At 34.5% G+C, this 27062-nt stretch overlaps 3 protein-coding genes and 1 non-coding gene across 4 annotated transcripts in view; 2 read left to right on the plus strand and 2 right to left on the minus strand.

Annotated features, from left to right (window-relative positions):
• Positions 1–27062, plus strand: part of LOC106709749 — a 66732-nt gene that overhangs the window by 12654 nt on the left and 27016 nt on the right. The gene's annotated exons all lie outside the window — the stretch shown is intronic.
• Positions 745–20267, minus strand: LOC106717664 (aminoacylase-1). Its single transcript, XM_045680030.1, has 9 exons — positions 20066–20267; positions 19484–19653; positions 18999–19167; positions 17814–17960; positions 16522–16592; positions 2148–2264; positions 1535–1630; positions 1040–1173; positions 745–949 (listed from the first exon to the last, which is right to left on the minus strand). Exons 1-9 carry the CDS (start codon positions 20151–20153, stop codon positions 745–747), a joined length of 1197 nt encoding a protein of 398 aa, XP_045535986.1. The 5' UTR covers positions 20154–20267.
• LOC123721395 (cholinesterase 1-like) lies at positions 13373–15534 on the minus strand. Its single transcript, XM_045680028.1, has 3 exons — positions 15390–15534; positions 13894–15233; positions 13373–13625 (listed from the first exon to the last, which is right to left on the minus strand). Exons 1-3 carry the CDS (start codon positions 15516–15518, stop codon positions 13454–13456), a joined length of 1641 nt encoding a protein of 546 aa, XP_045535984.1. The 5' UTR covers positions 15519–15534; the 3' UTR covers positions 13373–13453.
• Positions 20484–20567, plus strand: Trnal-cag. Its single transcript has one exon. It is a non-coding gene; the product is annotated as a tRNA-Leu (tRNA).

The raw sequence follows: 27062 nt of genomic DNA on the forward strand, positions 1-27062 counted from the left end.
CCAATGAAAACGGTATTCATTCATTTTCTTATTTAATTTCCATTCAAAATTACTGACTTCATAATCTTTAATTTCTATTTACACAGGAATATTAATAAAAAAAAAAGATAACTAAAACCTGTGCAGAAAAGAGTACGGACCAAGCGTCTGTAGATGTGATTTTATAAAAAAAAAAATCTATTTAAAATGTACTTTTTAAGTGTTGCAGCGATGTTAGCGTTGATTAACACGACGCTAATTAGTTATTTCACACGTTTTAAAACATTAAATTTGTTACAAAACATTAAATGATTTAACACTTTCATGAATTACAGGATACACTGCGGAAATACAAGTACGTTGTCGTGACATTTGCCGTATATTTTAGAGAGATTTAAATGTTAAATATTAACGTAAGCGTTTCCTCTAGCCTCACTTGTACAAAATTACGAAGTCTGGAATTTAGTTAAAAGTAATTATCAACAGTGAAAAAGCTCGATATATTAGTTTTGCGGTCGTTTAGTAGTATTAAAATGTGATCAATGTAGTAATAGAGACGGAAGCATCGCTTTTGACCTTTTAGAGCTTTTCGGAATAGGACAAACGCAGATCCTCTTCTCGTACTCATAAAAATCATTCCGTTCTGAAATTATCCTATTTAATCTGTCTAAATTTAACTGCTTAAGAAAATTAAAGACCCAACAAATAATTGCATTTAATTTATTTAGCATCCAAATAAGATCAAATATCAAAAACATTAAAGAATTATATGTTTGCTATTGCCGGAAGTATCTCTTCGTATATCTCTATACCTCTGAGGAATTGCACCACCGGCAGATTCTCGTCGTGCTCGTGCAGGGAGGAGGGCGTGAGGTGCGCTGGCGTCAGTCCTAGGGCTGGTGTACCCGTTGCACGAATGAACCGGCTATCAGTGCCGCCGGGAAATGTACGCACCACTATCTTTATACCACTGGAATAATATTATGTTTTTGTTTGGTTTATAACTAACTTTCAATTGTTAATAATGTGTAAAATTTTATAGGTCCATAAATAAACTCACAGTTTATCAGCGGCTGCTTTAAACGCAACCCAGTAGGGGTTGGTGTTGTCGACGACGGTCGGCGGCACGTAAGGGTCCTTTTGATTGAAGCTGTACGTCACTCCGGCACCGGCTTCCGCGCACCATTGCTTTATCTGAAATAGTGTCCATTGTTATAACACGTGTGTAAAATAATATGTTGTCATCCCTTAGATCAGTGATTGTCAAACTTATTTCTTTCACCGCCCCCTTTGAAAATCAATTATATTTCAGAGCCCCCTAATTTATATTCAGCCCTAAAACTTAAAAACCACAATTTCATTACTTTAATAAATTTCAATGCCCCCCATTTTTGGGCCCCTTATCGCCCCCTCCTAGGTTTCAAACGCCAAGGGGGCGATATCGCCCACTTTGGGAAACACTGCTTTAGATCTTGCAAGCGATTTCGAGCATTCTATTTCAAGATTTGTTTTTTAATAAATTATAAGCTTGAATACGACGTGAAAAGCTACTTGCCGTATTTTCAAATGCTTCAAGATCTTCAGACGTTGCCAGACGGATATCGAAATGTGCCGTCATCTTTTCTGGAACTATATTATCTTGGATACCACCCTGCCAACGACAAGTTTTACATTTTGAGTTACACTCAACACTTATCACACACAAAGTAGTTGTTTCCTTTGCCAATACATCTGTATAAAAACATATTTGCTATCCCTGTTATACAAAGGTGATAATATTTTCGTACATGTATTTTTGTAGTAAAAATCTACTTTTAAATTCTTTCGATATACGATTATAAGACTCAAATAAAAGTCGTGGAAATGTGGGCTAGTCTACATCAATATTATAAAGCGAAAAGATTTTTATTTTTGTGTGTAAGTACTCAAGCACTATTGGACCGATAATCCCTGAGCAACCTATATAGAGGTTATATTCAATACTAGATGTCAAAAAAAAACTTTAAAAAAACACGCAGGTGTTCTTGCAGACTATGTTCTACATCTGTGCCAAATATCATCAAGATCCGTTCCGTAAACATTCGCATTTATAATATTAGTAAGATTATTATTAATGTTTAAAGTGTGCACTCGTGTGACGGACGGACCGCTACTAGATATATACTCACACTAATCATTGTCAGATTGATGGAAGTGACGTCACCTATGGTAAGCGATGGATCACTCTCCAGTCGAGTCTTCGACACCTGTCGTAGGTCCATGAACTTGTCTATAATATACCGGATCTAAATAAGAAATAATTCATTAAATTATTATAATTCTTTGCTATTCAATTATAGTTTTATTATCTACGGTTTGTAAGGTAAAAGTAAATTTGGCTTTCCAGTGTCGAAACATTCGTACAATTACTTATTGCACTGTCTCCATATCTCTTCCTGTCTCTAAATTGGTTGCGTACTGTAAGGATGCTATGCAGTTGTTTTTAAATAAATAAAAAAAATAAAAAAATAAAGTGACATGACAAAGTGTTACTGTAGAAGGGTTTCGAGACTGGAAATCCAATATTATTATAGACTAGCTTTTACCCGCGACTCCGTCCGCGCGGAATAAAAAATAGAAAACAGGGTAAAAATTATCCTATGTCCGTTTCCTGGTTCTAAGCTACCTGCCCATCAATTTTCAGTCAAATCGATTCAGCCGTTCTTGAGTTATAAATAGTGTAACTAACACGACTTTCTTTTATATATATAGATTTAAATAATATTATTCTTTTAACTTTTTTATTTCCAATCCAAAAAGTTTTTATTTTGACATATTAAAGTACATAAATTATCGTTATACGGATATTTTGATAAACATTGTACCCATAAATAAAGCTTCTATTTCCAGACGAGAGAACATTCAGTTGGCAACACTCGCAGTTATTTCACAAACAAACCACCTTGAATAATTATACTATTTGAATTAAATGACAAGTAACAGGTGGCATATTATAAAGAAAATATATTTTAGTAGATACTATCCGAAAGTTATAAGCAAAGCTATATATAACAATAAAAAAAAAGAAAACTTGTAATAGTATATTTCAGATACACTCATCATCATCATCATCATCAGCTCACTGTACGTCCCCATTGAGGGGCCCGGAGTCTACCCTAACTTAGGAGAGACTAGGCCATAGTCAACCACGCAAGCCCAGAGCGGGTTGGTTAACTACACACAGACATATCTTTGAATTTCTTCTTAGATATGTGCAGGTTGCATCACGATATTTTACTTCATAGTAAGAACGTCCAATAAATACGCATATGGGAATCGAAAAACACATTGGTATATGTTGGGATTCGAACCATGACTTGGAGATTACAAATTGAGTGGTTAACCCCTGAGCCACCGACGCTCTTAATTACTCAGATAAACTCAGTAATTGTTAAATAGATAACAAGATTTCCTTATAAATTAGAAAACTTTTTTTTTTAACAAAATAGAAAACTTTTGACCTCTAATTACTGAAAGAATTTCAAGCATCTACCTGATAAAATGACAAATAATGAGGTTAAAATTGAAATGTATTAATACAGTCACTAAAGTTTACTATTGACAAATTATAATTTTATTCATTAATTTTATTTCAAGGACTTTTGGAATAATAATGTTGACTGCAAATTAATTAATGTTAAAATAATATTCCGTCATTCGATCAAAATTTCTGTAGTAATTAAGATGCAAACGAGCAGGCTGTTTATTTTTTATAGCAGCACACTGTGTAGTTACATTACTCGTATGTATACGAGTACTTTGTTGCTAGTTTTTTCGCGTAAAATACCATAAAAAATATAATTAGCGGCGCAATTTTTTCGGTTTTAATATTAATCCTAATCTAAATTAATATATTCGGTATCGGGACATTTTAATGTATATTAAAATTAACTTTTTACAGTTTACAATTCTGACCAATAGTTTAGAAGATATCGCGAACACAATAAGAAAAAAAGAAAGCCGACTTCATTAAAAAAACTATGTCAAACAAAATGCACTATAAAGTAACAAAATAATGTCATGAAAACGCTCGATAATAAGAAAGTTCTTTTCTTTCTTGTAACATGTCTATATTGTATAATTATTGTTATTTCACAATCTGTATCGCCCGAGGAAAATTAGTGACTTTTACATCTAAGATGTCTTAGGCTTTATTTGTTTTCCTACCTAGGTCGAAACAATATAGACATATTACAAGAAAGAAGAGAACTTTCTCACCTTCGTGGATAAAAACCATGGGCCGGGTGATTTTTCGTTAGCGCTTTTTGTGTGCGACCGTGACAACTTCCAAAATATTTATCAGAATTATATTCTGTAAAAGCAATTTTGATTAACATAAAACATCCCTGAAACGAACAATTTTTTTAATAGGATACAATTGTTAAGAGACAAATAAAATACGGTTTTAATTGCTTTTTCATAAGTAAAAAGTGGTTAATGTGACAATGCCGTAAAAAATGGCGATATTCTATCGCTGACTTTTTTTTTGTTTAACTTTTTGAGATCTACAATTATGTCATGCATCATCTTATATATAAAATTTCCATGTCAAAATGTTAGTTACAAATTTAATATGCGTCTTCAGTAGGTCTGAGAATCGACTGCTTTCTATTTTTTATATCCCTATTAAGTTTTTTTGCTGCGCGCGGACGGACTCGCGGGCGACAGCTAGTTTTTATATAAGTCGAACGGTTTAGCGAGCGGAAGTAAAAAAAAAGTTAAATTTTAAGGTGATCAGGAACATGCTGTTTATTCATATTTACTAAACCTTAATTATAATGACGAACATACGTAAACCATTCGGAATACATGACCTTATGGTGAAAACAGTATTTTGATCCGTTTCATAATTTAGCAGAACATTTACGTCAAACAGAGGTCACGAAAAGCGACTTTCAATTAAACTCGTAATAGTTAAAGATGATTCCTTTTTAACTACAATTTTTTTTCTTCCTCAAATATCATCATCAGCCAGTTTGTGTTCAATCCATGACTGGACACAGGACTTCCCTAATTCCTAACACATTGGGGTCTGTCTCAATACTTCATAAAATACCGTTTTTATTAATATTAATAACTAGCTGTGCCCGCGACTTCGTCCGCGTGAAATACTATTTTGGGTAGCATTTTTTTTGAGCTAATTATTTTATTTAACCAACGTGCTATGCTTTGATGTATGTAGAAGAACATAGAAAGAGGTGTGAACGGACCGCGCCAAATGTAGGTCCTGGGTCTCTGCCTACCCCTCTGGGTTACGGGTCGAGAATTATGTTGTTGTTGTTTTTTTTACTTAAACTTATAAAAAATGCCAAAAAATATTAAACTTACAAAATATTCACATAAACATCTTCCCATACAAACTTTCATCCCCTATTCCGTTTTGTTACATTGCAACCTTGAGGGTAAAACTTTTACAAATTTCAAATGTCATATTTATTTATATCAAATCAGCAGCCTAAAAAATAAGTTTAAAGCTTCTAACTGTAAAAATGACGATACTTCCATACAAATTTCCACCCTCACTTTCAGCCTCTTATAACCCTTTTTTCGCGTTAAAAAGTAGGCTTTGTACTTCCTCAGGCTCTAGACTAAATATTGGTAAGGGTAACATCAAAACATATTAAACAAAACATTCACCAAAACCTTACATATTGCCTAACAAAATTTCATCCCCTATTGTTATTTAGCACCCTTGGGGGGAAAATTTTTTACCAAATTTTTTTTCCTATTTATTTATATAGAATTAGCAACCTCAAAAATAAGTTTCAAGCTTCTAACTGTAAAAATTACGATACTTTCATACAAATTTCCACCCTAACTTTCAACCCCTTACAAACCCTTTTTCGCATTGTAAAGTAGTCTTTATCCTTTCTCGGGCTCTAAACTAAATATTTGTAACGGTAACAGCAAAACATATTGAACAAAACATTCAACAAAATCTAAAATATTCCCAAACAAAATTTCATCCCTAATTGTTATTTAGCACCCTTAAGAGTAAACTTTTTTCAAATATTGAATATTCATTTCTTTATATCAAATTAGCAGTCTCAAAAATAAGTTTCAAGCTTCTAACTGTAAAAGAAGACGATACTTCCATACAATTTTCCACCCCCTCTTTCAACCCCTTACAACCCCCTTTTCGCGTTAAAATGTAGCCTACGTCTTTCCTCAGGCTCTAGACTAAATATTGGCAAGGGTGTCCAATGTTATCATTTAATATTAGTTATTAGTTGAACGATAGATGGCGTGCATCGTCTTTGTAGATCGCGGTGTAAAGATTCGCGGAGGTGGATTGACCTCACTTCACGATTTAATTAAATTTGTCTTCGCTGTACTATACCTCAGTGTTTTATTTAGTACTAACTCCACCAACTCCACTGAGAAGGGAGACTTTTTGAGGCTGCTTTACATGGTCCTTAGCGAGCCGATTTTGGACCAGTGTACTGTGGTCCATCCGTGAGATTATCTTTCAGCTTTGAAGTTATTACATACAAGGAGAGTATGTTGGCTTGGACAAAACCAGATGGCGCTGTTTTGGATACCGCTTGACCAATAGCGGATTGGAACTTCGGCGAGCAATGTGAGCAGGAGTCCATTAATGTGAAGTCGTATTGCTTCGTGACGTGAGTGATTGCAAAATAATGTGGATTGATCGTGAGTACATTTAATTATTATTCATAATAAAGTGATACATAGTCAAGCTGTGTAAGTGATCAAGAAACTTGTGAAATTACGACGCAAAAATTAGACTTAGAATAATTTTACATAAGAAGTTAACTTTGTTAAATTTATGTGTGCATGTGCATGGACTTAGAATAATTTTACAAAAAGTGAAGAGACGGGGAACCTATGCCCGATTTTGTATTGATGTTTCAAACACTTGTAAAATTTTTTGGTTCGTTTATAATAACTTAGAAAAATTTCGCTTGTGACATTTAACTGCTAAGTGTTATTGACTTTGTACGTTAACTTAAATCTTTTTATCATGGAAACAATTAGTAACTTGCAACGTAATTTATATTCTACTATTGCCAAGGCTAAGGCGAATTTTAAAAAGTCACCAAAGGATAGACTAACAATTTCTTACATTGAAACGAGGTTAGAAAATTTAGAAGCTGATTGGTTATCTTTTTCTGACAATCATGTGAAATTAGTTAGTTCAGTTAAATCTATTGAGTTTGATAAGTCTGATTATAGTACTACTAATTTATACGAAACAACCAAAGAATTATATCTCGATTATAAAACTGAACTAAAGGAATTGTTAAAGAAACTTGATAAGCCAAATTTTAGTTCTATTGACGCTTCTGCATCTCAGTCAAAGGGCATTAATATACATTCATCTGTTAAGTTACCAAAAATAGAACTACCGCTTTTCTCTGGTAATTATGCGGACTGGATTAGTTTTCGCGATTTGTTTATTAGTTTGATACACAACAACAATTCTTTGGATGACGTACAGAAGTTACATTACTTAAAAACTCACTTAACTGGCGATGCCGAAAGTCTTTTAAAACATGTACCCATAACAAGTTGTAATTATTCCGTTTGTTGGTCACAACTAGAAATAAGATATAATAATAAAAAATATTTAGCGAATTGTATTTTAAAGAGGTTTATGAATCAAAAATTAGTACATGTTGAATCGTCTAACGGACTAAAGGAACTTCTTGATACATCTAATGAATGTTTGAATGCATTAAAAAATTTAGGAATTAAAGTTGATGACTGGGATATTCTAATTATTTATATTTTGAGTCAAAAATTAGATAATGAGTCACGTAAACAATGGGAGACTAAAATTAGTGAGTCTCCCGATGAATTGCCTAAATATAAAAAATTTCAGGAGTTCCTTGAGCACCGTTTTAGATCTCTTGAATATCTAGATAACAAGGTTCAAAGAAATATGTCAAGTCGCAATCATTCAACTAAGTCATATCATGCATCAACTTATGTAACCACTCAATCATGTTCATTTTGTCAAGAAAATCATAGATTAATCAATTGTAAGAAGTTCGGTCATCAAGATATTGAAGCGCGTCGTAAGTTTGTCCAAACAAATAATTTATGTTTTAATTGTATGGGTGCTAATCACTCCGTATATTCGTGTCGGCAATCGAATCGTTGTCGTTTTTGTAGTAAAAAACACCATACTCTCCTCCACCTCAAAAATGTCTCCAATGGTAATAAGGAAGGTAGTTCAGCCCTTCATGTCGAGAATTTACCAGCAACTACTTCCAATAGCGAGTCCACCAATATTGTAAGTTGTTTTTCGAGTAGTCATGCTCAAGTTCTTCTAGCCACTGCGTTAATTAAAGCACAGTCTAGGAACGGAACTATTTTTGATTTAAGGTGCCTGCTAGACCAGGGATCTCAGGCTTCGTTTGTGACGGAGTCCACAGTTCAGTTGTTAGGCTTGAAACGCACATCCAGTAAGAGAGTAATTTCAGGTTTAGGCGGTGATCCTAGTGCCTCTATTAGGTGCACTTCAATGGTTATGATTAAAATTCAATCCCGCATAGACCCCAGCTTCCAAATTAATGTGCAAGCTTTTGTTATGAAGAAACTCACTACTGTCTTACCCGAACGAAAGATTAAAGAGCAATCCGTTGATTTTATGTCGTCTATGGCCCTTGCAGATCCTTCTTTCAATGTACCGAACAAGATAGATCTGCTTCTTGGAGCCGAAGTTTATAGCCAGATATTGTTAGAAGGAATAGTCAAGGATCCGTCCAGTCGTGTAGTTGCTCAAAACACCAGACTGGGTTGGATCTTATCTGGTCAACTTAAAGCAATCAGCCATAGCGAAACTCTCAACAACTGTCATAATATAGTTTGTTTACATTCATTCCATTCAAATGAGAATGAACTTCTTCGTAGATTCTGGGAGTTAGAATCAGAACCACAAACTAATTTTAATAAAAAACAGTTAACACCTGATGAACAGAAATGTGAAGATTTATTTTTAGCTACAACTAAGCGTGATGAATCAGGTCGTTATATAGTACGCTTACCGTTCAAATCTGACAATCCAAGTTGTAAGTATAGTGGGTCCAGGGATATTGCATTGAAGCGGTTTCTCATGTTAGAGAAACGGCTTATGAGAAATCCTGAATTGAAGGCACAGTATTCAGAAGTTATAAACGAATATCTTCAATTAAACCATATAGAAAGAGTTCCCGAGGAATGCAAAAACGATAGTTTTGCTGTATATTTACCGCATCATGCAGTAATACGCAATGATAAGACAACCACTAAAGTTCGCGTTGTGTTTGACGCATCTTGTGCAGGAAGTAATGGTATTTCTTTGAATAATGATCTAATGGTAGGACCATCCTTACAGCCCGAATTGCGTCATATTATAATACGTTGGCGTTGTTACAGAATTTGTTTAACTGCTGACATAATAAAAATGTACAGGCAGGTGAAGGTGGCCAATGAAGACACAGATTTTCAGCGCATTTACTGGCGTGAGAATCCAGATGCTGAACTTCAGCATCTCCGTCATTTGAGAGTGACATTTGGAACTTCTTCCGCTCCCTACCTAGCCGTTCGGTCGCTTCAACAGTTAGCTTATGATGAGAGTTCAGATTTTCCATTAATAAAGGATAAAGTGTTGTCTGAATTTTACATGGATGATCTTATGTCTGGATGTGAAAGTATTGAAGATGGCTTGGAAACCTACAAACAATTGACAGAAATGTTAAGGCGTGGTGGGTTCCAACTTCAGAAGTGGTCAAGCAACAGTTCTAGCCTAATGAATTTAATAAATGAAGGTCAAGATGTGAACAATGTTAGAGAAATCAAACTAGATGAAATTTCAAAAATTTTAGGACTAACATGGAATAAAGTAACTGATAAATTTGAATATACTGTCAACCTTCCTCCGCTGGAAACCCCAGTAACAAAACGTAAGGTTATCTCGGATATAGCCCGACTGTTTGATCCCCTTGGTTTTTTGGCTCCAGTCATAACGACTGCCAAGATCTTTATACAGCGGTTATGGTTATGTGGCATTGGATGGGATGAAGAACTGCCAGCTTCTTTGCTTATAGACTGGTTGGATTATCGAAAAGATCTTTGTAACCTTACTAACTTTCATATACCTCGTTGGATTGAAAGTAGTAGCGAAGATCAAATCATGGAATTGCACGGGTTTTCAGATGCATCCAATTTAGCGTACGCCGCTGTAGTTTATGCACGAGTTATAGATAGCGAGGGCAATGTTCACACTAATTTAGTAGCTTCTAAAACAAAAATTGCTCCTATTAAGACGCTATCTATTCCTCGTTTGGAATTGTGTGGAGCTGTGTTATGTGCGAAGCTTCTTCATGAAGTTGCTGCTGTTCTGAAAATTCCTAAGCATTATATTCACGCATGGACTGATTCTTCCGTTGTTTTGGCCTGGTTGGGGAGTCACCCAAGTCGATGGAAGACGTTCATCGCAAATAGGGTGTCGGAAATACTTACCTTAATGGAAGGAGCACAGTGGTCATATGTAGCATCTAAAGATAACCCCGCTGATTGCGCGTCTCGCGGCGTTAAACCATCAGTTTGTGAAGAATTACAGCTGTGGAAAAAGGGACCCAGTTGGCTGCAAAATAAAAATATAGAATACAAAATTAGGAATATAGAAGACACTAAACTAGAAGAAAGAAAACCTACATTAAAATGTTTTATGCTTACCGAAAGGGACGAAGATTTGTTGTCAAGATTTTCCAAACTAAATAAATTAATCAGAGTAATAGCATACTGTAAAAGATTTATAAATGTAATTAAGGGTAAAACTAAATATCCTAAGTGGCTAACTACTAAAGAATTAAATGATGCTTTACTTACCTGTGTCAAGATCTGCCAGTACTGTCGTTTTAAAGAAGACATTGAAGCACTGAAAGGGAAGAAAAAATTAAGTAAAGGGAGTAAACTTACCTCTTTGAATCCATTTATTGATGACTGCGGTGTTTTGAGAGTCGGTGGACGCTTACAGAGGGCGTACATTAGTGAGAATATGAAACATCCAATACTCATACCCCATAACTCACCCTTCACTTACCTTTTGATTGCAGACGCTCATGAAAGAACATTACACGGCGGGCCGCAATTAATGTTGAATTACTTGCGATCAATGTATTGGATCATAAACGCCAAACCCATTGTTAGAATTTATGTGAGAAAATGTGTTACTTGTGTTCGTCACGCGGCACAAGTAAGCCAACAAATGATGGGTCAGTTGCCCGAAGCCAGAGTGACGCCTCAAAAACCTTTCCAGTCCAGCGGTGTAGACTATGCTGGACCCATTAACCTCCGAGCAAATAAAGGTCGAGGCTACCACGCCATTAAAGGCTACATATGCCTATTTATATGTATGGCTACTAGAGCCATTCATTTAGAAGTGGTTAGCGATATGACGCCTCAAAGTTTTTTGGCCGCATACAAGCGTTTTGTATCTAGACGCGGAAGAGTACACGATTTGTGGAGCGACAGTGGGACAACCTTTATCGGAGGGGCCAAAGAATTAAAACATCTGTTTGACGCAGAAAAATCGAGTGTAGCTCCAGAAATAGTTGACTTTCTCGTAACGAATGGCACCAATTGGCACTTCATACCTCCTCACGCTCCAAACTTTGGAGGGTTGTGGGAGGCAGGTGTAAAATCAACTAAACACCATTTGAAGCGAGTCATAGGCAATAGCACTTTGACATTCGAAGAAATGACAACTGTGCTATGTCAGATTGAATGCTGCCTTAACTCGAGACCTATTTCGATAATTTCGAGTAACCCAGAAGATGCAGCTCCGTTGACACCAGGTCATTTTCTGGTAGGTGAACCGCTTGTAACCGTCCCTGAATTCAATTACGAAGGTTCCAATATTAGTAGTCTTAAAGGATGGCAACTAACACAACGGATGCTTCAAGATTTTTGGCGTAGGTGGTCTTTAGAATATTTAAGTCAGCTCCAAAATAGGTACAAGTGGGCTCATTGTACTCCCGAGCCTAACATTGGAGATGTTGTTTTGGTGAAGGAGGATGGACTTCCACCTAGTAGATGGATGTTTGGAGTTATTGTAGATAAACATCCAGGTTTGGACAATCTTACACGTGTCGTAACATTGAGATATAAAAATAACGAGATTAAAAGACCTGTGTCAAAATTGATTGTGTTACCAGTTACCTCGTAAGTCAATATGGATTAGTTGGGTCCATACATTTATTGTGTTTATGAATAGTTTCTATTGTTTATTTTTTATTTTATTTTGTATACGAACTTTACTCTGTATAGCCTAAGTACAAAATTTAAACCCACCTTTGTAGACGGTGGGCGGTTTGATTAAGAAACAATAAGTATATGTTAAAATGTATTTATAGTGAAATTGTTTTGTTATTTTTTCTTGCTGTTACATGTTTAAGTTTATATGTATATTGCATTTTTGTATTGTAAGTGATGGACATGGTGTGTCCATGGTGGGCGGAATGTCCAATGTTATCATTTAATATTAGTTATTAGTTGAACGATAGATGGCGTGCATCGTCTTTGTAGATCGCGGTGTAAAGATTCGCGGAGGTGGATTGACCTCACTTCACGATTTAATTAAATTTGTCTTCGCTGTACTATACCATAGTGTTTTATTTAGTACTAACTCCACCAACTCCACTGAGAAGGGAGACTTTTTGAGGCTGCTTTACACAAGGGTAATAGCAAAACATATTAAAGAAAACATTGAACAAAACCTCACATATTGCCAAACAAAATTTCATCCCCTATTTTTATTTAGCACCCTTGGGGGTAAAATTTTACATAAATTTAATTTCATATTTATCTTTATCAAATTAGCAGCCTTGAAAATAAGTTTCAACCTTCTACCTGTAAAAATGACGATAATTCCATACAAACTTTCACCCCCACTTTCAACCCCTTCAAACCCCTTTTTCGCGTTAAAATGTAGACTACGTCTTTCCTCAGGCTCTAGACTAAATATTGGTAAGGGTTACAGCAAAGCATATTAAACAAAACATTCACCAAAACCGAATATATTGCCAAACAAAATTTTATCCCCTATTGTTATTTAGCACCCTTGGGGGTAAATTTTTACAAAAATTTAATTTCATATTTATCTTTATCAAATTAGCCTTGAAAATAAGTTTCAATCTTGTACCTGTAAAAATGACGATAATTCCATACAAACTTTCACCCCCACTTTCAACCCCTTACAACCCCTTTTTCGCGTTTAAATGTAGCCTATGTCCATCCTCAGGCTCTAGACTATCTGTGTACAAAATTTCATTTAAACCGGTTCAGTAGTTTTTGCGTGAAAGCGAGACAGACAGACAGACAGACAGAGTTACTTTCGCATTTATAATATTAGTAAGGATATTAGTAAGGATTAGTAAGGATAAGGATTAGTAAGGATTTTATTGAAATATCTCTTTATGTTATTTCATGGTGCATATTTTGGACAATATTTCGTGTAAATCCTTTCCCAGAATTCCAATTCATCTTTATCCGGTCTGGTACCAGCCACCAAATTTTCACCTATGTCCAAAAAATCTTGTCCTTCCAAAGTGTACGGCTTCCATATAACACCAAGACTCTCATCTGGAGTTGGGTTACTGTGAAATAAAGAATGTATTTAATTATGAATCAACACCATGCTCAAGTCTACATTCGATTCCCGCGATGTTCAATGTATATTTCAATTTTCTAATTTCATATGTATATATGTGGGGTGATGGAAAACAACTGTATGTACATTCTAAATTAGTTCATCACATTGGAATCTATTCATTGTTTTGAAACTGAATTGAAATGAACCATATATTATCCAACAACAAAACCATAGTGATGATTAACATATAAATAAGTTAGTGGATAACTTACCCGTATTTTGCAAAATTTGTCCAGAGTTTTGTAACTTGATCAATCATCTTCAAAGCTCTGGAGTTTGTTGCGATTTTTGGGTTAATGTCTGTTAATAGTTTAATATGAAAAATATAAGGAAGATCATCCCCGTGACTGACTAAAGTTTTATCACGCAATATAAAATCTTCGACTCCCATTATATGTTTGAAAACATTTAGTTCCGATTTGCAGGTAAATTTATATAGAAAAATGTTGTTTTTGCCTCTTTTTGCACAAATTTTTTGGAATAAAATCGTTGGATATTTAAAGGATTCTGCACCGAAATACTTTAGCAAATTGTACAAATTGTCCATAGATACATCCTCGTCTTTAAAATAGAATTGTTTTATCATTTTACCAACTTCCATTTGATCGATTAGAGGACAATATATAGACATAGTTTTCGGCACTAAAAATTCTGGATACTTGTTGGCCTGGGATATCATTTTATAAACATCCTTGCCGGCCGCTAAGAATACAACTCCCTCATCTTCGGTGTAGCCTTCCATAACATCCACACCATCATGTATTCCGCAATTACGTAATACTTCAATAGGTTCAGCGACCATGAACCGTTCATTATCTCCGAATTGTTTTTCTACAACAATACTAAATGGCACAATAAGAAGTTCTTTATTTGTTTCCGCATACGTCACTGTTATGTGTTTTTTTACGAGTGTTTCAAAACGTAGTGCCTTGAAAAACTCATATATTTCTTTTTCGTCTTTTGAATTACATCCTAATTCTCTAGCTAATTGCAACGACCTTTCTTTGACATTAAAGCCTGTAGCCCAATGAGCGATAGCGAGCCCGCTTTGTGGTATGGCTCTTTTAAATAAACCTTTACTCATAGGGGACAAAAGGTGAAAAGAAACGCTGCCCCCTCCGGCACTCTCTCCGAAAATTGTAACGTTGTTAGGATCACCCCCAAAGTTACTGATATTCTTTTGGACCCATCTAAGTGCAGCAACCTGATCCTTCATGCCCGCATTGCCGGGTACATCTTCGGTGTCTAAGCAAAGGAAGCCAAGAATCTCGAGTCTATAGTTAAACGTGACAAGGATAACGTCGTGTCTTATTAAATAATTTGGTCCGTATGATTCATCGGAACCACTTCCACAGGTAAAACCTCCGCCATAAATCCAAACCATGACCGGCAGCGGATTGGTGGGTTTTAGATTTGGTGAGAAAACATTAATGTACAGGCAATCCTCGCTTCCTTGATTCAACGTTTTGGAAAATATGTTATATTGATAACATTCATTTCCTAACTTCTTTGCATCTCGCACTCCATTCCAAGGTTTTACTGGCTGAGGTGCCTGTAAAAGTTATAATGAAATAATAAACGTTTCTTTAGTTTACTGGCAGATAAAAAAGTTCTTAGTGGTCGGAGAATTTTTCAGTTTAGTATTTTTAATTAAAACCGAAGAAGCCAAAAATTAAATATTTATCTTGACATATAAGCATATATTTACCTTGAACCTCAGGTCTCCTAGTGGTGGTTGAGCATAAGGAATGCCTCTAAAGCTATAGATCTTTCCCTTATGTCCATTATTGGTCACCTTTCCTTCTAACACACCATCACTGATTCGCACCTGTACCATTTTTAATAGTCTAACAAGCTAAGTGACAACGAATGAAGTCGTAAAGCAAAGACATCTAAATATAAAGAATATTTGCGATGACTCATATTTATTTCGCGTTGTACAGATTACGTTTACTCCTTTGCACACGTAACACATATTTTTATCAAGATATGTCTGATAAGGATTGTTTAGTGAATGCTTATAGTTATAGGTTTATTTAATTAACAGGAGGGCAGTAGTGTGGGAATCCGGAAAGTTTGTATCATTTCTTCTGCTTGGACAGTCTTTATTTTTGTTGAGTTGGTTGACTTAAAATTAATACTATAAATTACCCAAAGATGGACGTCATCGTTTACTTATCTGATCTTACCGTTGGTTTCTGAGACTAAAATCTCTGTATAAAACATAACGTCATCCCTGTCATTATCTTTGGCAACATAGAGATACATACAATATGTTTTAAACGGGGGCTTTGGTCACATAAACCCACGGTTAGTCGTCAATCTCGCGCAATCACCACACATCGCTGTTGAAAAGATAAAACTATACTTGGCACTATTTTAATGTACTCTTTATCTTGTCTACGATAGATTTTACAATTTTGTACGAAAAAAAAGATAATGATTTCGTTCTTAATTATTTCTTTTTATAAACACACGCTTAAAAAGTATTGATATTGTTAGGACTGTTGAGGGTAGCCACACAAAAAAAAAGGTTTTATAAGGAAACGTGCGCTGCTGCTCGAGGCAGTCTCTTTCCATCCGTCATTGCGGAACGTCTGACATTTTTGTTTATTTACGTTCGGTTTGAGTCTATACTACAGTGAGGATTATTATGAAGTAGAGTTAAATTCATTATTTCGCTGTTAGTTTAATTCTTTTAAAATACTTTTGCATCAAATATCTTACAATATTATTATATTAAGAATTAAGTGTGTAGAGGATCCCAGTGTGTTCCATCTGACATTAATTTCTAAAAAATTTTTTTAAAGGTCACCGACAACAAACCCGACTGTACATACCTTTTCACCACACGTATCAGGTAGTAGCAATGATCCATGGCCGGATTTTCCCGGACAAACGACGTTTAAGTCTGTGAAATAAAAAAGAATTTTTTTTTTTTTTTTTTTTTTATAGGAGAAGGGGGCAAACGAGCAACGGACCGAGAATTATTTGATCCGACGCCCATGGACATCCGCAATGCCAGAAGAATCGCAGATGCGTTGCCGGCCTTTAAGGAAGGTATACGCTCTTTTCTTGAAGGTCCCTAAGTCGTAACTGTTTGGAAATACCGCCGAGGACAGAGTATTCCACAACGCGGCTGTGCGAGGTAGAAAGTTTCGTGAAAACCTCGTCGTTGTGGAATGCCACCCATCGAGATGGTAGCGATGAAATTTGGCGCTCTGTCGACTCGTGCGATGACGGAACTCGGCGGCAGGTATGGTTCCAAACAATTCTTCGGAACACTCCCCGTGGTAAAGGCGGTAGAAGATACAAAGGGAACTGACATCCCTTCGCAAAGCCAGTGAGTCAAGCCAATCGGTAAGACCCCGGTCATTGACGATTCGAGTGGGATTGTCTTTAAATGGGAAGTCCATAAATTTATTAATACAAATTAATACAATTGCATAACTTTATTGAACAATCGCACACATTTATAAAGTGTTGAATCTTCTAATTATGGTAACTACCTAAAATAAAGGTAATAATATTTTTAAAAGGACATTACTTAAACCATTTTGTTAATCCTAGCTAAGCGTCTGGAAACTTAATGGAATCCTCACAGCCTCCGTTAATTTAGGTCTTACATTATATATTAGGTAATTACTTATGTGGCAGGATTACTGTGAAAATTTTAATGTAAGTTTATTTTAATTTAAAATGATATATAATGAAAAAAAAAATTTTTTTTTGTTATAAAAAAAATGCAAAGATGTTTTCTGTTCTTTCAGATATCTCAACTAACAAAAAATGTTTTCCTAATTTTGCATCGTTTTGCACCAGATATACTATAAAGCCCTCCATTCTTCCTTCTAGTCAGCCTAGTAGTTCCGCAAGCCATTTTGTTACGGGCAATCTCTGGAACTTCAGGGCCAATTTTTCGGGACTTTCACTGGAAGGTGAAAGTCCCGAAAAATATATATATATGGTTATAATATATATGGTTTCATATTATAGGCAACTTTTTTAATTCTGCGTTGACCAAGTAGCTATCGATAACTATTTCCGAAACTTTTGAAAGCTGAAAAATATATTTTTTTTGTTCTGACGAAGTCGCAGGCGATCGCTAATTTTTTAATAAAAAAAGACTTACGCCAAATGGTCCTCTCTCCATTGAAGACCTGGTATTCCTCGTTAGCACACGCTATCCCTTCATCCAGAGCGAAACCAACTCTCAAGTTCTTGTAGTGGTCGGTCTTGACAAATTCTGCCATGCCTTTAGCACCACCTACTTCTTCATCTGTAATGAAAACATTAACATGAGCTTGTCGTTCGTGTTAACAGTTACATACCAACAACAGTTTCGTTAAATGTAGGCAAAATTTCAGGCAACAAACTAGACATTTTTATATTCATTTCCATATAATTTATTATGAGTATTTGAAGCGGTTTTCAAGACTACTTAATGAGTGACGTCCGAAGTGGTTTGGCTCTCGGCCAATAAATTATCAGGCCCTTATTACATCCTGATAACAATTTGCAATTAGTAATTTATTAAAAAATTCCACAACTGGACTTATTATAAGAAAAAAAAAATCGGAAAGAAAATCTATGTTACAAATAATAATGTTGGATTTTTTAAATTTTTCTATGTCTCATCATCTCCTTGACCTTGTCCCACTTATGTAGAGTCGGTGCACCAGATTTCCGTCCTCCAAATCAATCTGTCTGCCGTCATCTCAATTGTCAACCCCTTCTTGATCATGTCATCTTTCATGCAATCCATCCATCTCTTCCTAGGCCTACCTATAATGGAGGTACCTCCACACTCATACTTAACGTTCTCTTTGCCACATGCGATTCTTCCCTCCTCATAACATGCCCATACCACGCTAACCTTTTACTTATCAATTTTTCTATGTCTGTTCCGGATAATCTCCGAAACGGCAGGGCTGATTTTGATGGGACTTTCACGGGAAGGTTCCATCAAAATCGGTATAGGAACATAAGTCTTGTCTATTTGCCAAAACAATAGAATTTTGCAGTACATTGCTGGTTACATACTTCAAAAATTTATTTATCTCTTTCTAAAGTATCAATGTACCTCAAATACAGGCACGACATCCATATACTATTTATAGGCAACTTTTTTTAACTACTCTCTCTAACAACCGCCTATTTAAATTATGAATGACACCTAGACTTTAGAATCGGTCAATTCGTTTTGGTCACATTGTAACAAATATTGATACGCATATTTACATAACCGTCAAAAACATTAACCTTTTGTCAGTCGGGTAATAAAGAAGCTAAAGTTCTATGAGCGTATACTACTAACCGGGTACAAAGCTGAGATGCACCGTCCTCTTGAGACGAATCCCCTTGTTTTTCAGTCTCCTCACAGCTTCTAAATACTGCACAGCGACTGACTTCATGTCCTGCACGCCGCGACCGTAGATCACTCCGTCCACTATCTCAGCAGCGAATGGTGGATGCCTCCAACTTTTCTAGAAAAACAAACAAACTTCATGATCCTGCCCTTTGTATGTACTCTTCAATACATCTCTATCAACCATATATAAATTTCCTTCTTACGCATATCCTTTATTACACAATCAATCCATAATTTCTTCAAAAAAACAGCATGTAATTTAGTTAATTAAAAATACTAATAAACCCATCCATGACAAACAAACGAATAAACCTTTCTGTTTATTCGGATAAGTAAGTCTGGTCTATATATCAAAACAACAGAATTTTACAGTACATTGCTGGTTACCTGCTACATGCATTTATTTTTCTACTTCTAAATTATCAATGTACCTCAAACACAGGCACGACGTCCATATGGGAGTTGAGCAGGATACTGGGTAGGTCCGGTTGTAGACCTTCCCAGGTCATTACCAATACTGGTTTCTTTGGCACCACCTCGAATATTTGTACTGGTAGACCAATAGCAGCCGCTTGACCTCTTAGGAAGGTAAGACATTCATCTGGAAGTATCACAAATATAACAGTAAAATTAAAGTGTAATCGATTGCTTCATTTAATTTTTGCTTTTGACATAAATTAGTTTTATTTTTTAGAAAAAAATTAATTCTTTAAGTGGAAAACAATGGTACTCTGACATATAATACCCTCCGTATTATATGTCAGAGTACCTTTTTTTTATCTTGTACCTCAACATAGATAATATTGATAATATATAAATTATATTAGATAAGATAATATTAATTAATATAATATTAATAATAATAAATATTGTTAATTATTTGAATACACAAGATGATATTATTTGTTTAAATGTAATTAAATAATGAAAGTTATTACAAAGATACATGGAATTATCGTTATTTTAACAAGTATTAGTCCTCTATTATGATGTTAAAACAATTGGTAGTATACCGTAATTGACGTTGGGATGAACGCTGCGGATGCGGAGATAATCGCGCAAAGTGTTCACTGCGGGATTAGTAGCGTAGTCAGCGGACATTTTCACTGCGTAACCAGCAATGGATACTTCGCAAACGATAATTACAAAAGTTATGCGCAAACACACGATAATTGTCCGTTTATATTAATGTATATAACCGCAAAGTTAAATGGGGCAAGGGGAATCTGGGGAAAATTTATCAAAGCAAATAACCTCAATATTTAGAATATAAATTTGTTCAGAAATGAAACGTAAACGGAATACCTACCTTAAGTTGTATTACAGAAAGTTATTACCCAAATTGAGGCTTGAGGTTTTGCATATGTGCAAATATATTTTTTTAATTTGGCAAATTGAAAATAAATTTATCATTTCAACGCCACCCTGCATGTCAGGATGGCCGAGCGGTCTAAGGCGCTGCGTTCAGGTCGCAGTCCACTTCTGTGGGCGTGGGTTCGAATCCCACTTCTGACAAAGTTTATTTTGTTTCGCCTACATGTTCAATAGCCGCACTCAGAGTGTTTAATTTGAGTACTTAAGCTTTCCTTAATGTAGAATTTATATTTCATACTAAATATACAGCAAAGAACCATTTTAAACTCAGTGTGGTTGTAAAAGTAATAAATTAAATTTTAAAGATGTTTGACCAATTCAACACTTTCTCCCCAGTTCGTATCATAAAACCACAAATTATTTAAAAACTAGTACTGCATGAAGAGGAACCGCAGTCCCGATAATTTAAGTCTCTGATAAGTAAGATATAAGACATGGAAAATTTCCAAAAAGTACTTATGTAAGTGTATTTTAGTTAAAAATGTAGCTTTTAGAAAATCCTCAAATACACGAACTCGTATCAATTTTTAAATAAGAAAATCCTTTTTTTTTTCAAAAGTGAAGAAAATGCAAAAGTATCCATTACATAAGATTAAAAACGTAATAAACTTTGGAACTAAGGAAATTGTAGAAACAAAGAAAAATACAAACAAAGGCATTCTTAACCTTAAGGTCATGTCGTAAACTTAACAGAATTTAATTTGCAATAAAATGTTTTATTTGTTTCCACATTCGTGTTTTTACAGAGCCTGAAAGATATTGGTAACACGCAAGCTTAAGGAATGGCACACACAAACTGATTCAGACAATCCTTACCCGACAGGTTCGCCGTCGGCATCGGGCTAAAAGTTAAGGTTCGCCATAAACGGACCACAGTCAATCTACAGCTTGAAACAGTATATACTAACTGTTAAGCAATCCGTGTATGGTGGCCATAGGTTATAAACATTGTTTTACAACTATTCTACAGGTTTATTTATTTATTTATTTTTATCTACATACACAACAGCTTAAAATTATCTTAAAATAGTAATAACAGCGGAAACAGTACATACAAGTGATAACTTAGCTAATAGTGTGTATAACGACATTATAAGTAGCCAAAATGATAGTGTAAGAACAGACATAATACATTACTTTATACCTGTGACTTATGTTATATTAATATTACAAATAATTTTGTTTTTAAAGTTCTTTTTTGATAAGTGAAAAATATCTACATTATTAAAGTTTTCATTATAAAGGTGAGGTAATCTGGTTAATATAGAATTTTTTCCATAGTTTGTTCGGTGATATGTTGTATAAAATAATACGGTATTTCTAGTACGTTTTTTAGGAGTGCAAAATGTTATACGGCTTAGTAATGTTGGATGATCTAATTTATGTAAGATATCGTAAAGTAAACCCATATCTAAAAGGAGCCTTCTATCAGATAACGGTAGTAATTTAAAGTGCTTGCAATCCTCCCGGTAAGTGGAACGTTGCCTATGACATTTAAAGTTGAGAATTTTCACAAATTTCTTTTGAACATGTTCAATGGTATCAATATAGATCATATACTTCGGAGACCAAACTGAACAACAATATTCGAGGAGGCTTCGGACGTAGGCGTAGTAGACGACTTTAAGGGCAAAGGGGTCACTGAAAGGTTTGCAAGTACGAGCGATAAAACCGAGGTTACGATAAGCATTATTTCGGATATGTTCTACGTGCTTTTGCATTACCATTTTAGAATCGAATATAACACCAAGATCGCGAATTTCTAGGTTTGTCAATTTCATAAAAAAATGGTCGGTAATTCAAGCCCAGGTCGTACCAGGTATCGATGGATGGATGAGGTGAATAGGGATCCTCGGGACCTGCAGGTCCGAGACTGGGTCGGGACGCCACGGGATCGGAGAAAGTGGAGACTTTTGTAGGAGGGCAAGGCCCACTTCGGGTCAATGCGTTATCCTAGTTAGTTAGTTTTTTTTTAATTCAAGCCCTGTCATTCATATGTCGTAAAAAAACTTTCGATGATTTTTATATAAATTATTGACCTTTATTATAATAAAACATTAATTAAACAACTAAAGATACATAACCCTGTTTGTCTTCTATAGAAAAAAAGAGAGAATCCTTAAATGTAAGATTTTTACAAGGGAAATCCACGGTAACCAGATTTTCAAGCATGTTCGTATTTAGAAATATGTAGAGTTAAAATCTAGTAATCGATTTTCACTTTTATATTCATATTTCCATTTTTAATATCTTAACAATCTTTAACACTTCTTTTAAAGCTTCTTTGAAAGCTGTTTTATTTTATTTATTTTTAAAAGCGCCATCTAGTAAGAAGCCGAGTCGTCTGAAAAACTTTCATGAAAATCAACCCCGTTCGCAGCTGAAAGCCTACAATGTTCTGGATATAGATGGCGCTCAGAAATTCCGGTGTTTATGTTACAAAAAAAATAGCATCAAAGGTGGCGTCGATATAGATGTCAAATTTAAAACCTTTTTGAACCACTTTTTAATTCATCTGTAATAAAAGTCAATTTACACCTTTAACTTTGTAAGTCCCAACACAACCTTTTATTTACTTTAGCAGACATCTACGGATATTGGTCCAGTTTTATTATGTCTTCTAGCTGTCGCCCGCGACTCTGTCCGCGCGGCATTATAAAAATCTTAATAAGTAGTCTATGTGTTCTTCCGGACTATATTCTACAACTGTGTTAAATTTCATCAAGATCCGTTGAGCTGTTCTGGAGATACTTTCAAATAACCATCTATCTAAACTTTTTTTAAGTAAGATGTTTTTTTTATATTTCGTAATGGTGAAATGTTACAACTAAACAAATCTCATTTCATTGATTGTTATATATTACAAATGCGATTATATTTAATATAACAGCTAAAAGAACATGTTTATTATCGGATACAACTTTTGTTTTACATTATGTATGTTATACAGAACTAAATAAATGTCTGTAAATAATACATAAGCAGACACGCTGTCGCCTGCGGGGACAGTAATGATCTCTAACTCCTGTTTATATAAAGAGAAAACACGCATTATTTCGCAAAGGATATAGTGTTTAGGGAAAATGTTTTACTTTCAACATGTTATAATACTAGTTGTCGCCCGTGACTCCGTTCGCGAGGATTAAAAAAACATAATAAGTAATGCATACACAACATAATAAACAATAATTAAAGAAAACGGTAATAAAAGCCTATGTGTTCTTCCAGACTATGTTCTACATCTGTACCAAATTTCATCAAGATCCGTTGAGTCGTTCCGGAGATAACTTCAAACAAACATCCATGCATCTAAACATTCGCATTTTTTTTTTATAAGAGAAGGGGGCAAACGAGCAGCGGGAACACCAAGGTGTTCATCGACGCCCATGGACATCTGCAATATCATATTAATCTAATTATATTAGTAAGATACCAAGTCGTTCTAAAATTTTTAAACGCCAAACGGTTTTTGGTTTTTATAAAATGTTATTTTGATCAGAACTAAAAATGTGGACCTAAAATCAAATAAATCTATGAACAGGAAATGGATGTAATTTAAATTAATGCATTTGACCCAAATAAACAGGGCAAGTTAAATAAAATTTTAACACTGCTACATCATGTGAGTGTGCTCTTTCTCTTCCCATCATTTTCTTATAACGAAGGGATGGGAATGGGAGGTGAAGGGAAACATCCTCCATCTTTACATCCCTTTCTCTGTCGATTGAAGGTAGTCAATGCATCTGAAAATACAGATGTCATTTCGCTATAAAAATGTTGCTAACTGTTTAAAAATACGTAAATTAGTTGCCTGAAGTGCACCGCCAGAATTTCAGTGTAACATAAGATAAGAAAGAAGAACATGACGTGAAAAATACATTTTCAGCGTTAAAATCCTGAAAAACGTAGTTAAGCGCGTTAATATGAAGTCTAGAATCTAGTTGGTTGCTAAGGAAATTTATTATGTAACGCTTCGAGGGACTATAAATGCTGAACTATAACTTAATGTTGTGTTCTTTCTCATTTATATATCTAATTTAATACATATATATCACTATCTTCCCAAAGGTCTTCCCTTTGGCTTTACGATGTATTTTATAGCTGTGCCAATAAAAATATACAGCCTTATATATCACAAGATATATGGTGTAATAGATGTGTACTTTGGGTAATGCAAAATAGATAATACGAACTAAAAATAATTTACATTGCACCTGCTGTTAGTCTATGAATAGTATTACTGTTTGCCAGTAATATTCTGCAATAATTGAAGCATCTATTGAGGGTTTTAATTGCCAAAAAAACATGTTATCCCTCTCATATTCATTGAAAAAAATTAAATAGAAATATGTCTTTGTATACTTGTCACACAATAGACGGTAACAGAATTATTTCAAAACAATACTGGTAATGTGAAATGAAAATGTTTAAATTAATTAAAATAAAAAAAAAACACCTTATTGCAATAGGAAAAGTTATTACTGGATCTAATTTTAGTTTATACTACTGTGTGTATTTTAGTACATATTAGGCGTATCTGTAGATGTGATGTACTAAGTACGCATAAAATGTTTGAAGGTGATTTACTCTGATTGTAGAATTTTTATTAGAAAGACGTACTTGGTGACAAAAATAATTAAACCGGAATTATCATATAAATTATGACATGAATCATATGCTATTAATTTTGAAGTGCTGAAAATAATGAACGTTATATATTAATTTCACAATCAAACTTCACAATCTAATTCCAGACACCAAAATAAAACAAATATGTATCATTGAGCGTCAGTGGCTCAGGGGTTAAACATTTGTCTTGCAATCTGCAGGTCCTGGGTTCGTATCCGCCATGTACCAATGTGTTTTTAAATTCTTGATTTACATTTGTACATTTATCCGTCATTCTTAAGATGAAGGAAAACATCGTGATGCAACCTATACATATCTCAGAAGAAATTCGATGATATTTGTGAAGTCGAACCCGCAATTGGCCAGCGTGGTTGACTATGACCTAGACACCCATACCTTGGGTACAGTAATCATAATTTAAAATATATAATTTGAATTAAAAAAGCAAAGTAAATAGGGCGATTGTATTCACGGAAGAAATTCTAAGGAAATAAATAATCTAGAGTGTTTTTTTTTTCAAATTGAGGCCATGAAATTCATAAATATAGTAATGCCTCTACTCCTAGTAGAAATGTTCATTAGTAAATTTTTACTTTCATTAAATCTTTGCAGGTTCGCGCTTTGCAGTTATTTCTAGGAAATATTTTAATTAGTGCATCTTGTTAGGATTTCTAATTCCCCTTTTTCACCTTAGTATTTTTTTACCATGTTGGTACAATGGTATTGCCAGAGTTGAGACTTGTGTTTTTAATGTATGTAAACAACATAGTTTTACAAACTGACGACTTAAAGTCGGAAGAGTTTTTGAATCTATTTCTGGAAGCTTACAATTTCTTTAAGCTATTTAAATTTAAATAACTGCATATTTAAAAGCTCACAACGACGATCAAAATTTTTTTGTCAGTTGTACGTGTCACTTACTCGTATTTATTGCGACTCGTTTGGTAAAATAAAATGCATGCTTTAAATACGATGTATTACAAACTAAGTTGACAGTTATTTTTTAACCAACGTCTGTTTTTTTGTAATTTGCAAATGCTTTGCGAGTCATTTAGAAAGAGATCAAATCTAATTTTTATTTTTTTATTTTAAGCGAAATTTCCGCTTTCCTATGTAGTGTACAATTCGTTCCTAGATCTGTATTGATTTAGTAAACATTAAAGCCCTACTCCAGATCTGAGTAGAAAAGAAAATCAGAACACATTGGGTCACCAACTAAATAAACTATTAAATTAAAATAAAAAATCAGTTCGATCAGTTCAAGATTGATTTACAAGAATTCACCCGAAACATAGCAAGTGAAATAGAAACTCGTAATAAGCTCAACTTACTTTAGCACTTTGAGAAGAAATATGAAACAAATTACAGTCAAATCTTTAAAATTGGTTAAGCTAGTCAATATTTCTAGAGGTCGCAGTAGAACTGACATAAAATCCGGAAAAAGTACAAAAAACGCGCCAAGAAAAGGCGAGTCTGACCTGACCCGAACATTAAATTTTTGCCACTGATTTGTTAAACCCTGACCCCATTGTAACTGCTGTTATCAAGATACACATCAACGATAGTGAACCCTGAGTGACCAACATTCGACGGGCACCGTCACGCGGTCGCTTCAGTCCGCGATCGGAACGCGACGTGGCAGCACAAACATGACTTTTGCCTCGCGAGATGCAAAAAAAACAAAACGTCACATTTGAAATGCGCGCGAAAACTTTGTAATTTTTTTAATTAAATTCGTGTTAATAATGCTTTTAAATTAATTAATTGTTGTTAAATATGTGAAACGAAATGTGTTTTTGTGACATGTAGTGATTAATAGCTTGTTTTATTATTTTATTATAATTAATAGTGTGGTGAGGTTTGTAACAACGGATGGATTATTATTAAAGATAAATTATTATATAGATAATATTTTATTTGCGTCTTTGATAAAAGACAATTAAGAGTACATTGTGTTTTAATTAAAAGTATAACATATTAAATAACTATTGTAATTTCGTACAACAA

The sequence above is a fragment of the Papilio machaon genome, chromosome 11, assembly GCF_912999745.1.
Source record: "Papilio machaon chromosome 11, ilPapMach1.1, whole genome shotgun sequence".
Lineage (NCBI taxonomy): Eukaryota > Metazoa > Arthropoda > Insecta > Lepidoptera > Papilionidae > Papilio > Papilio machaon.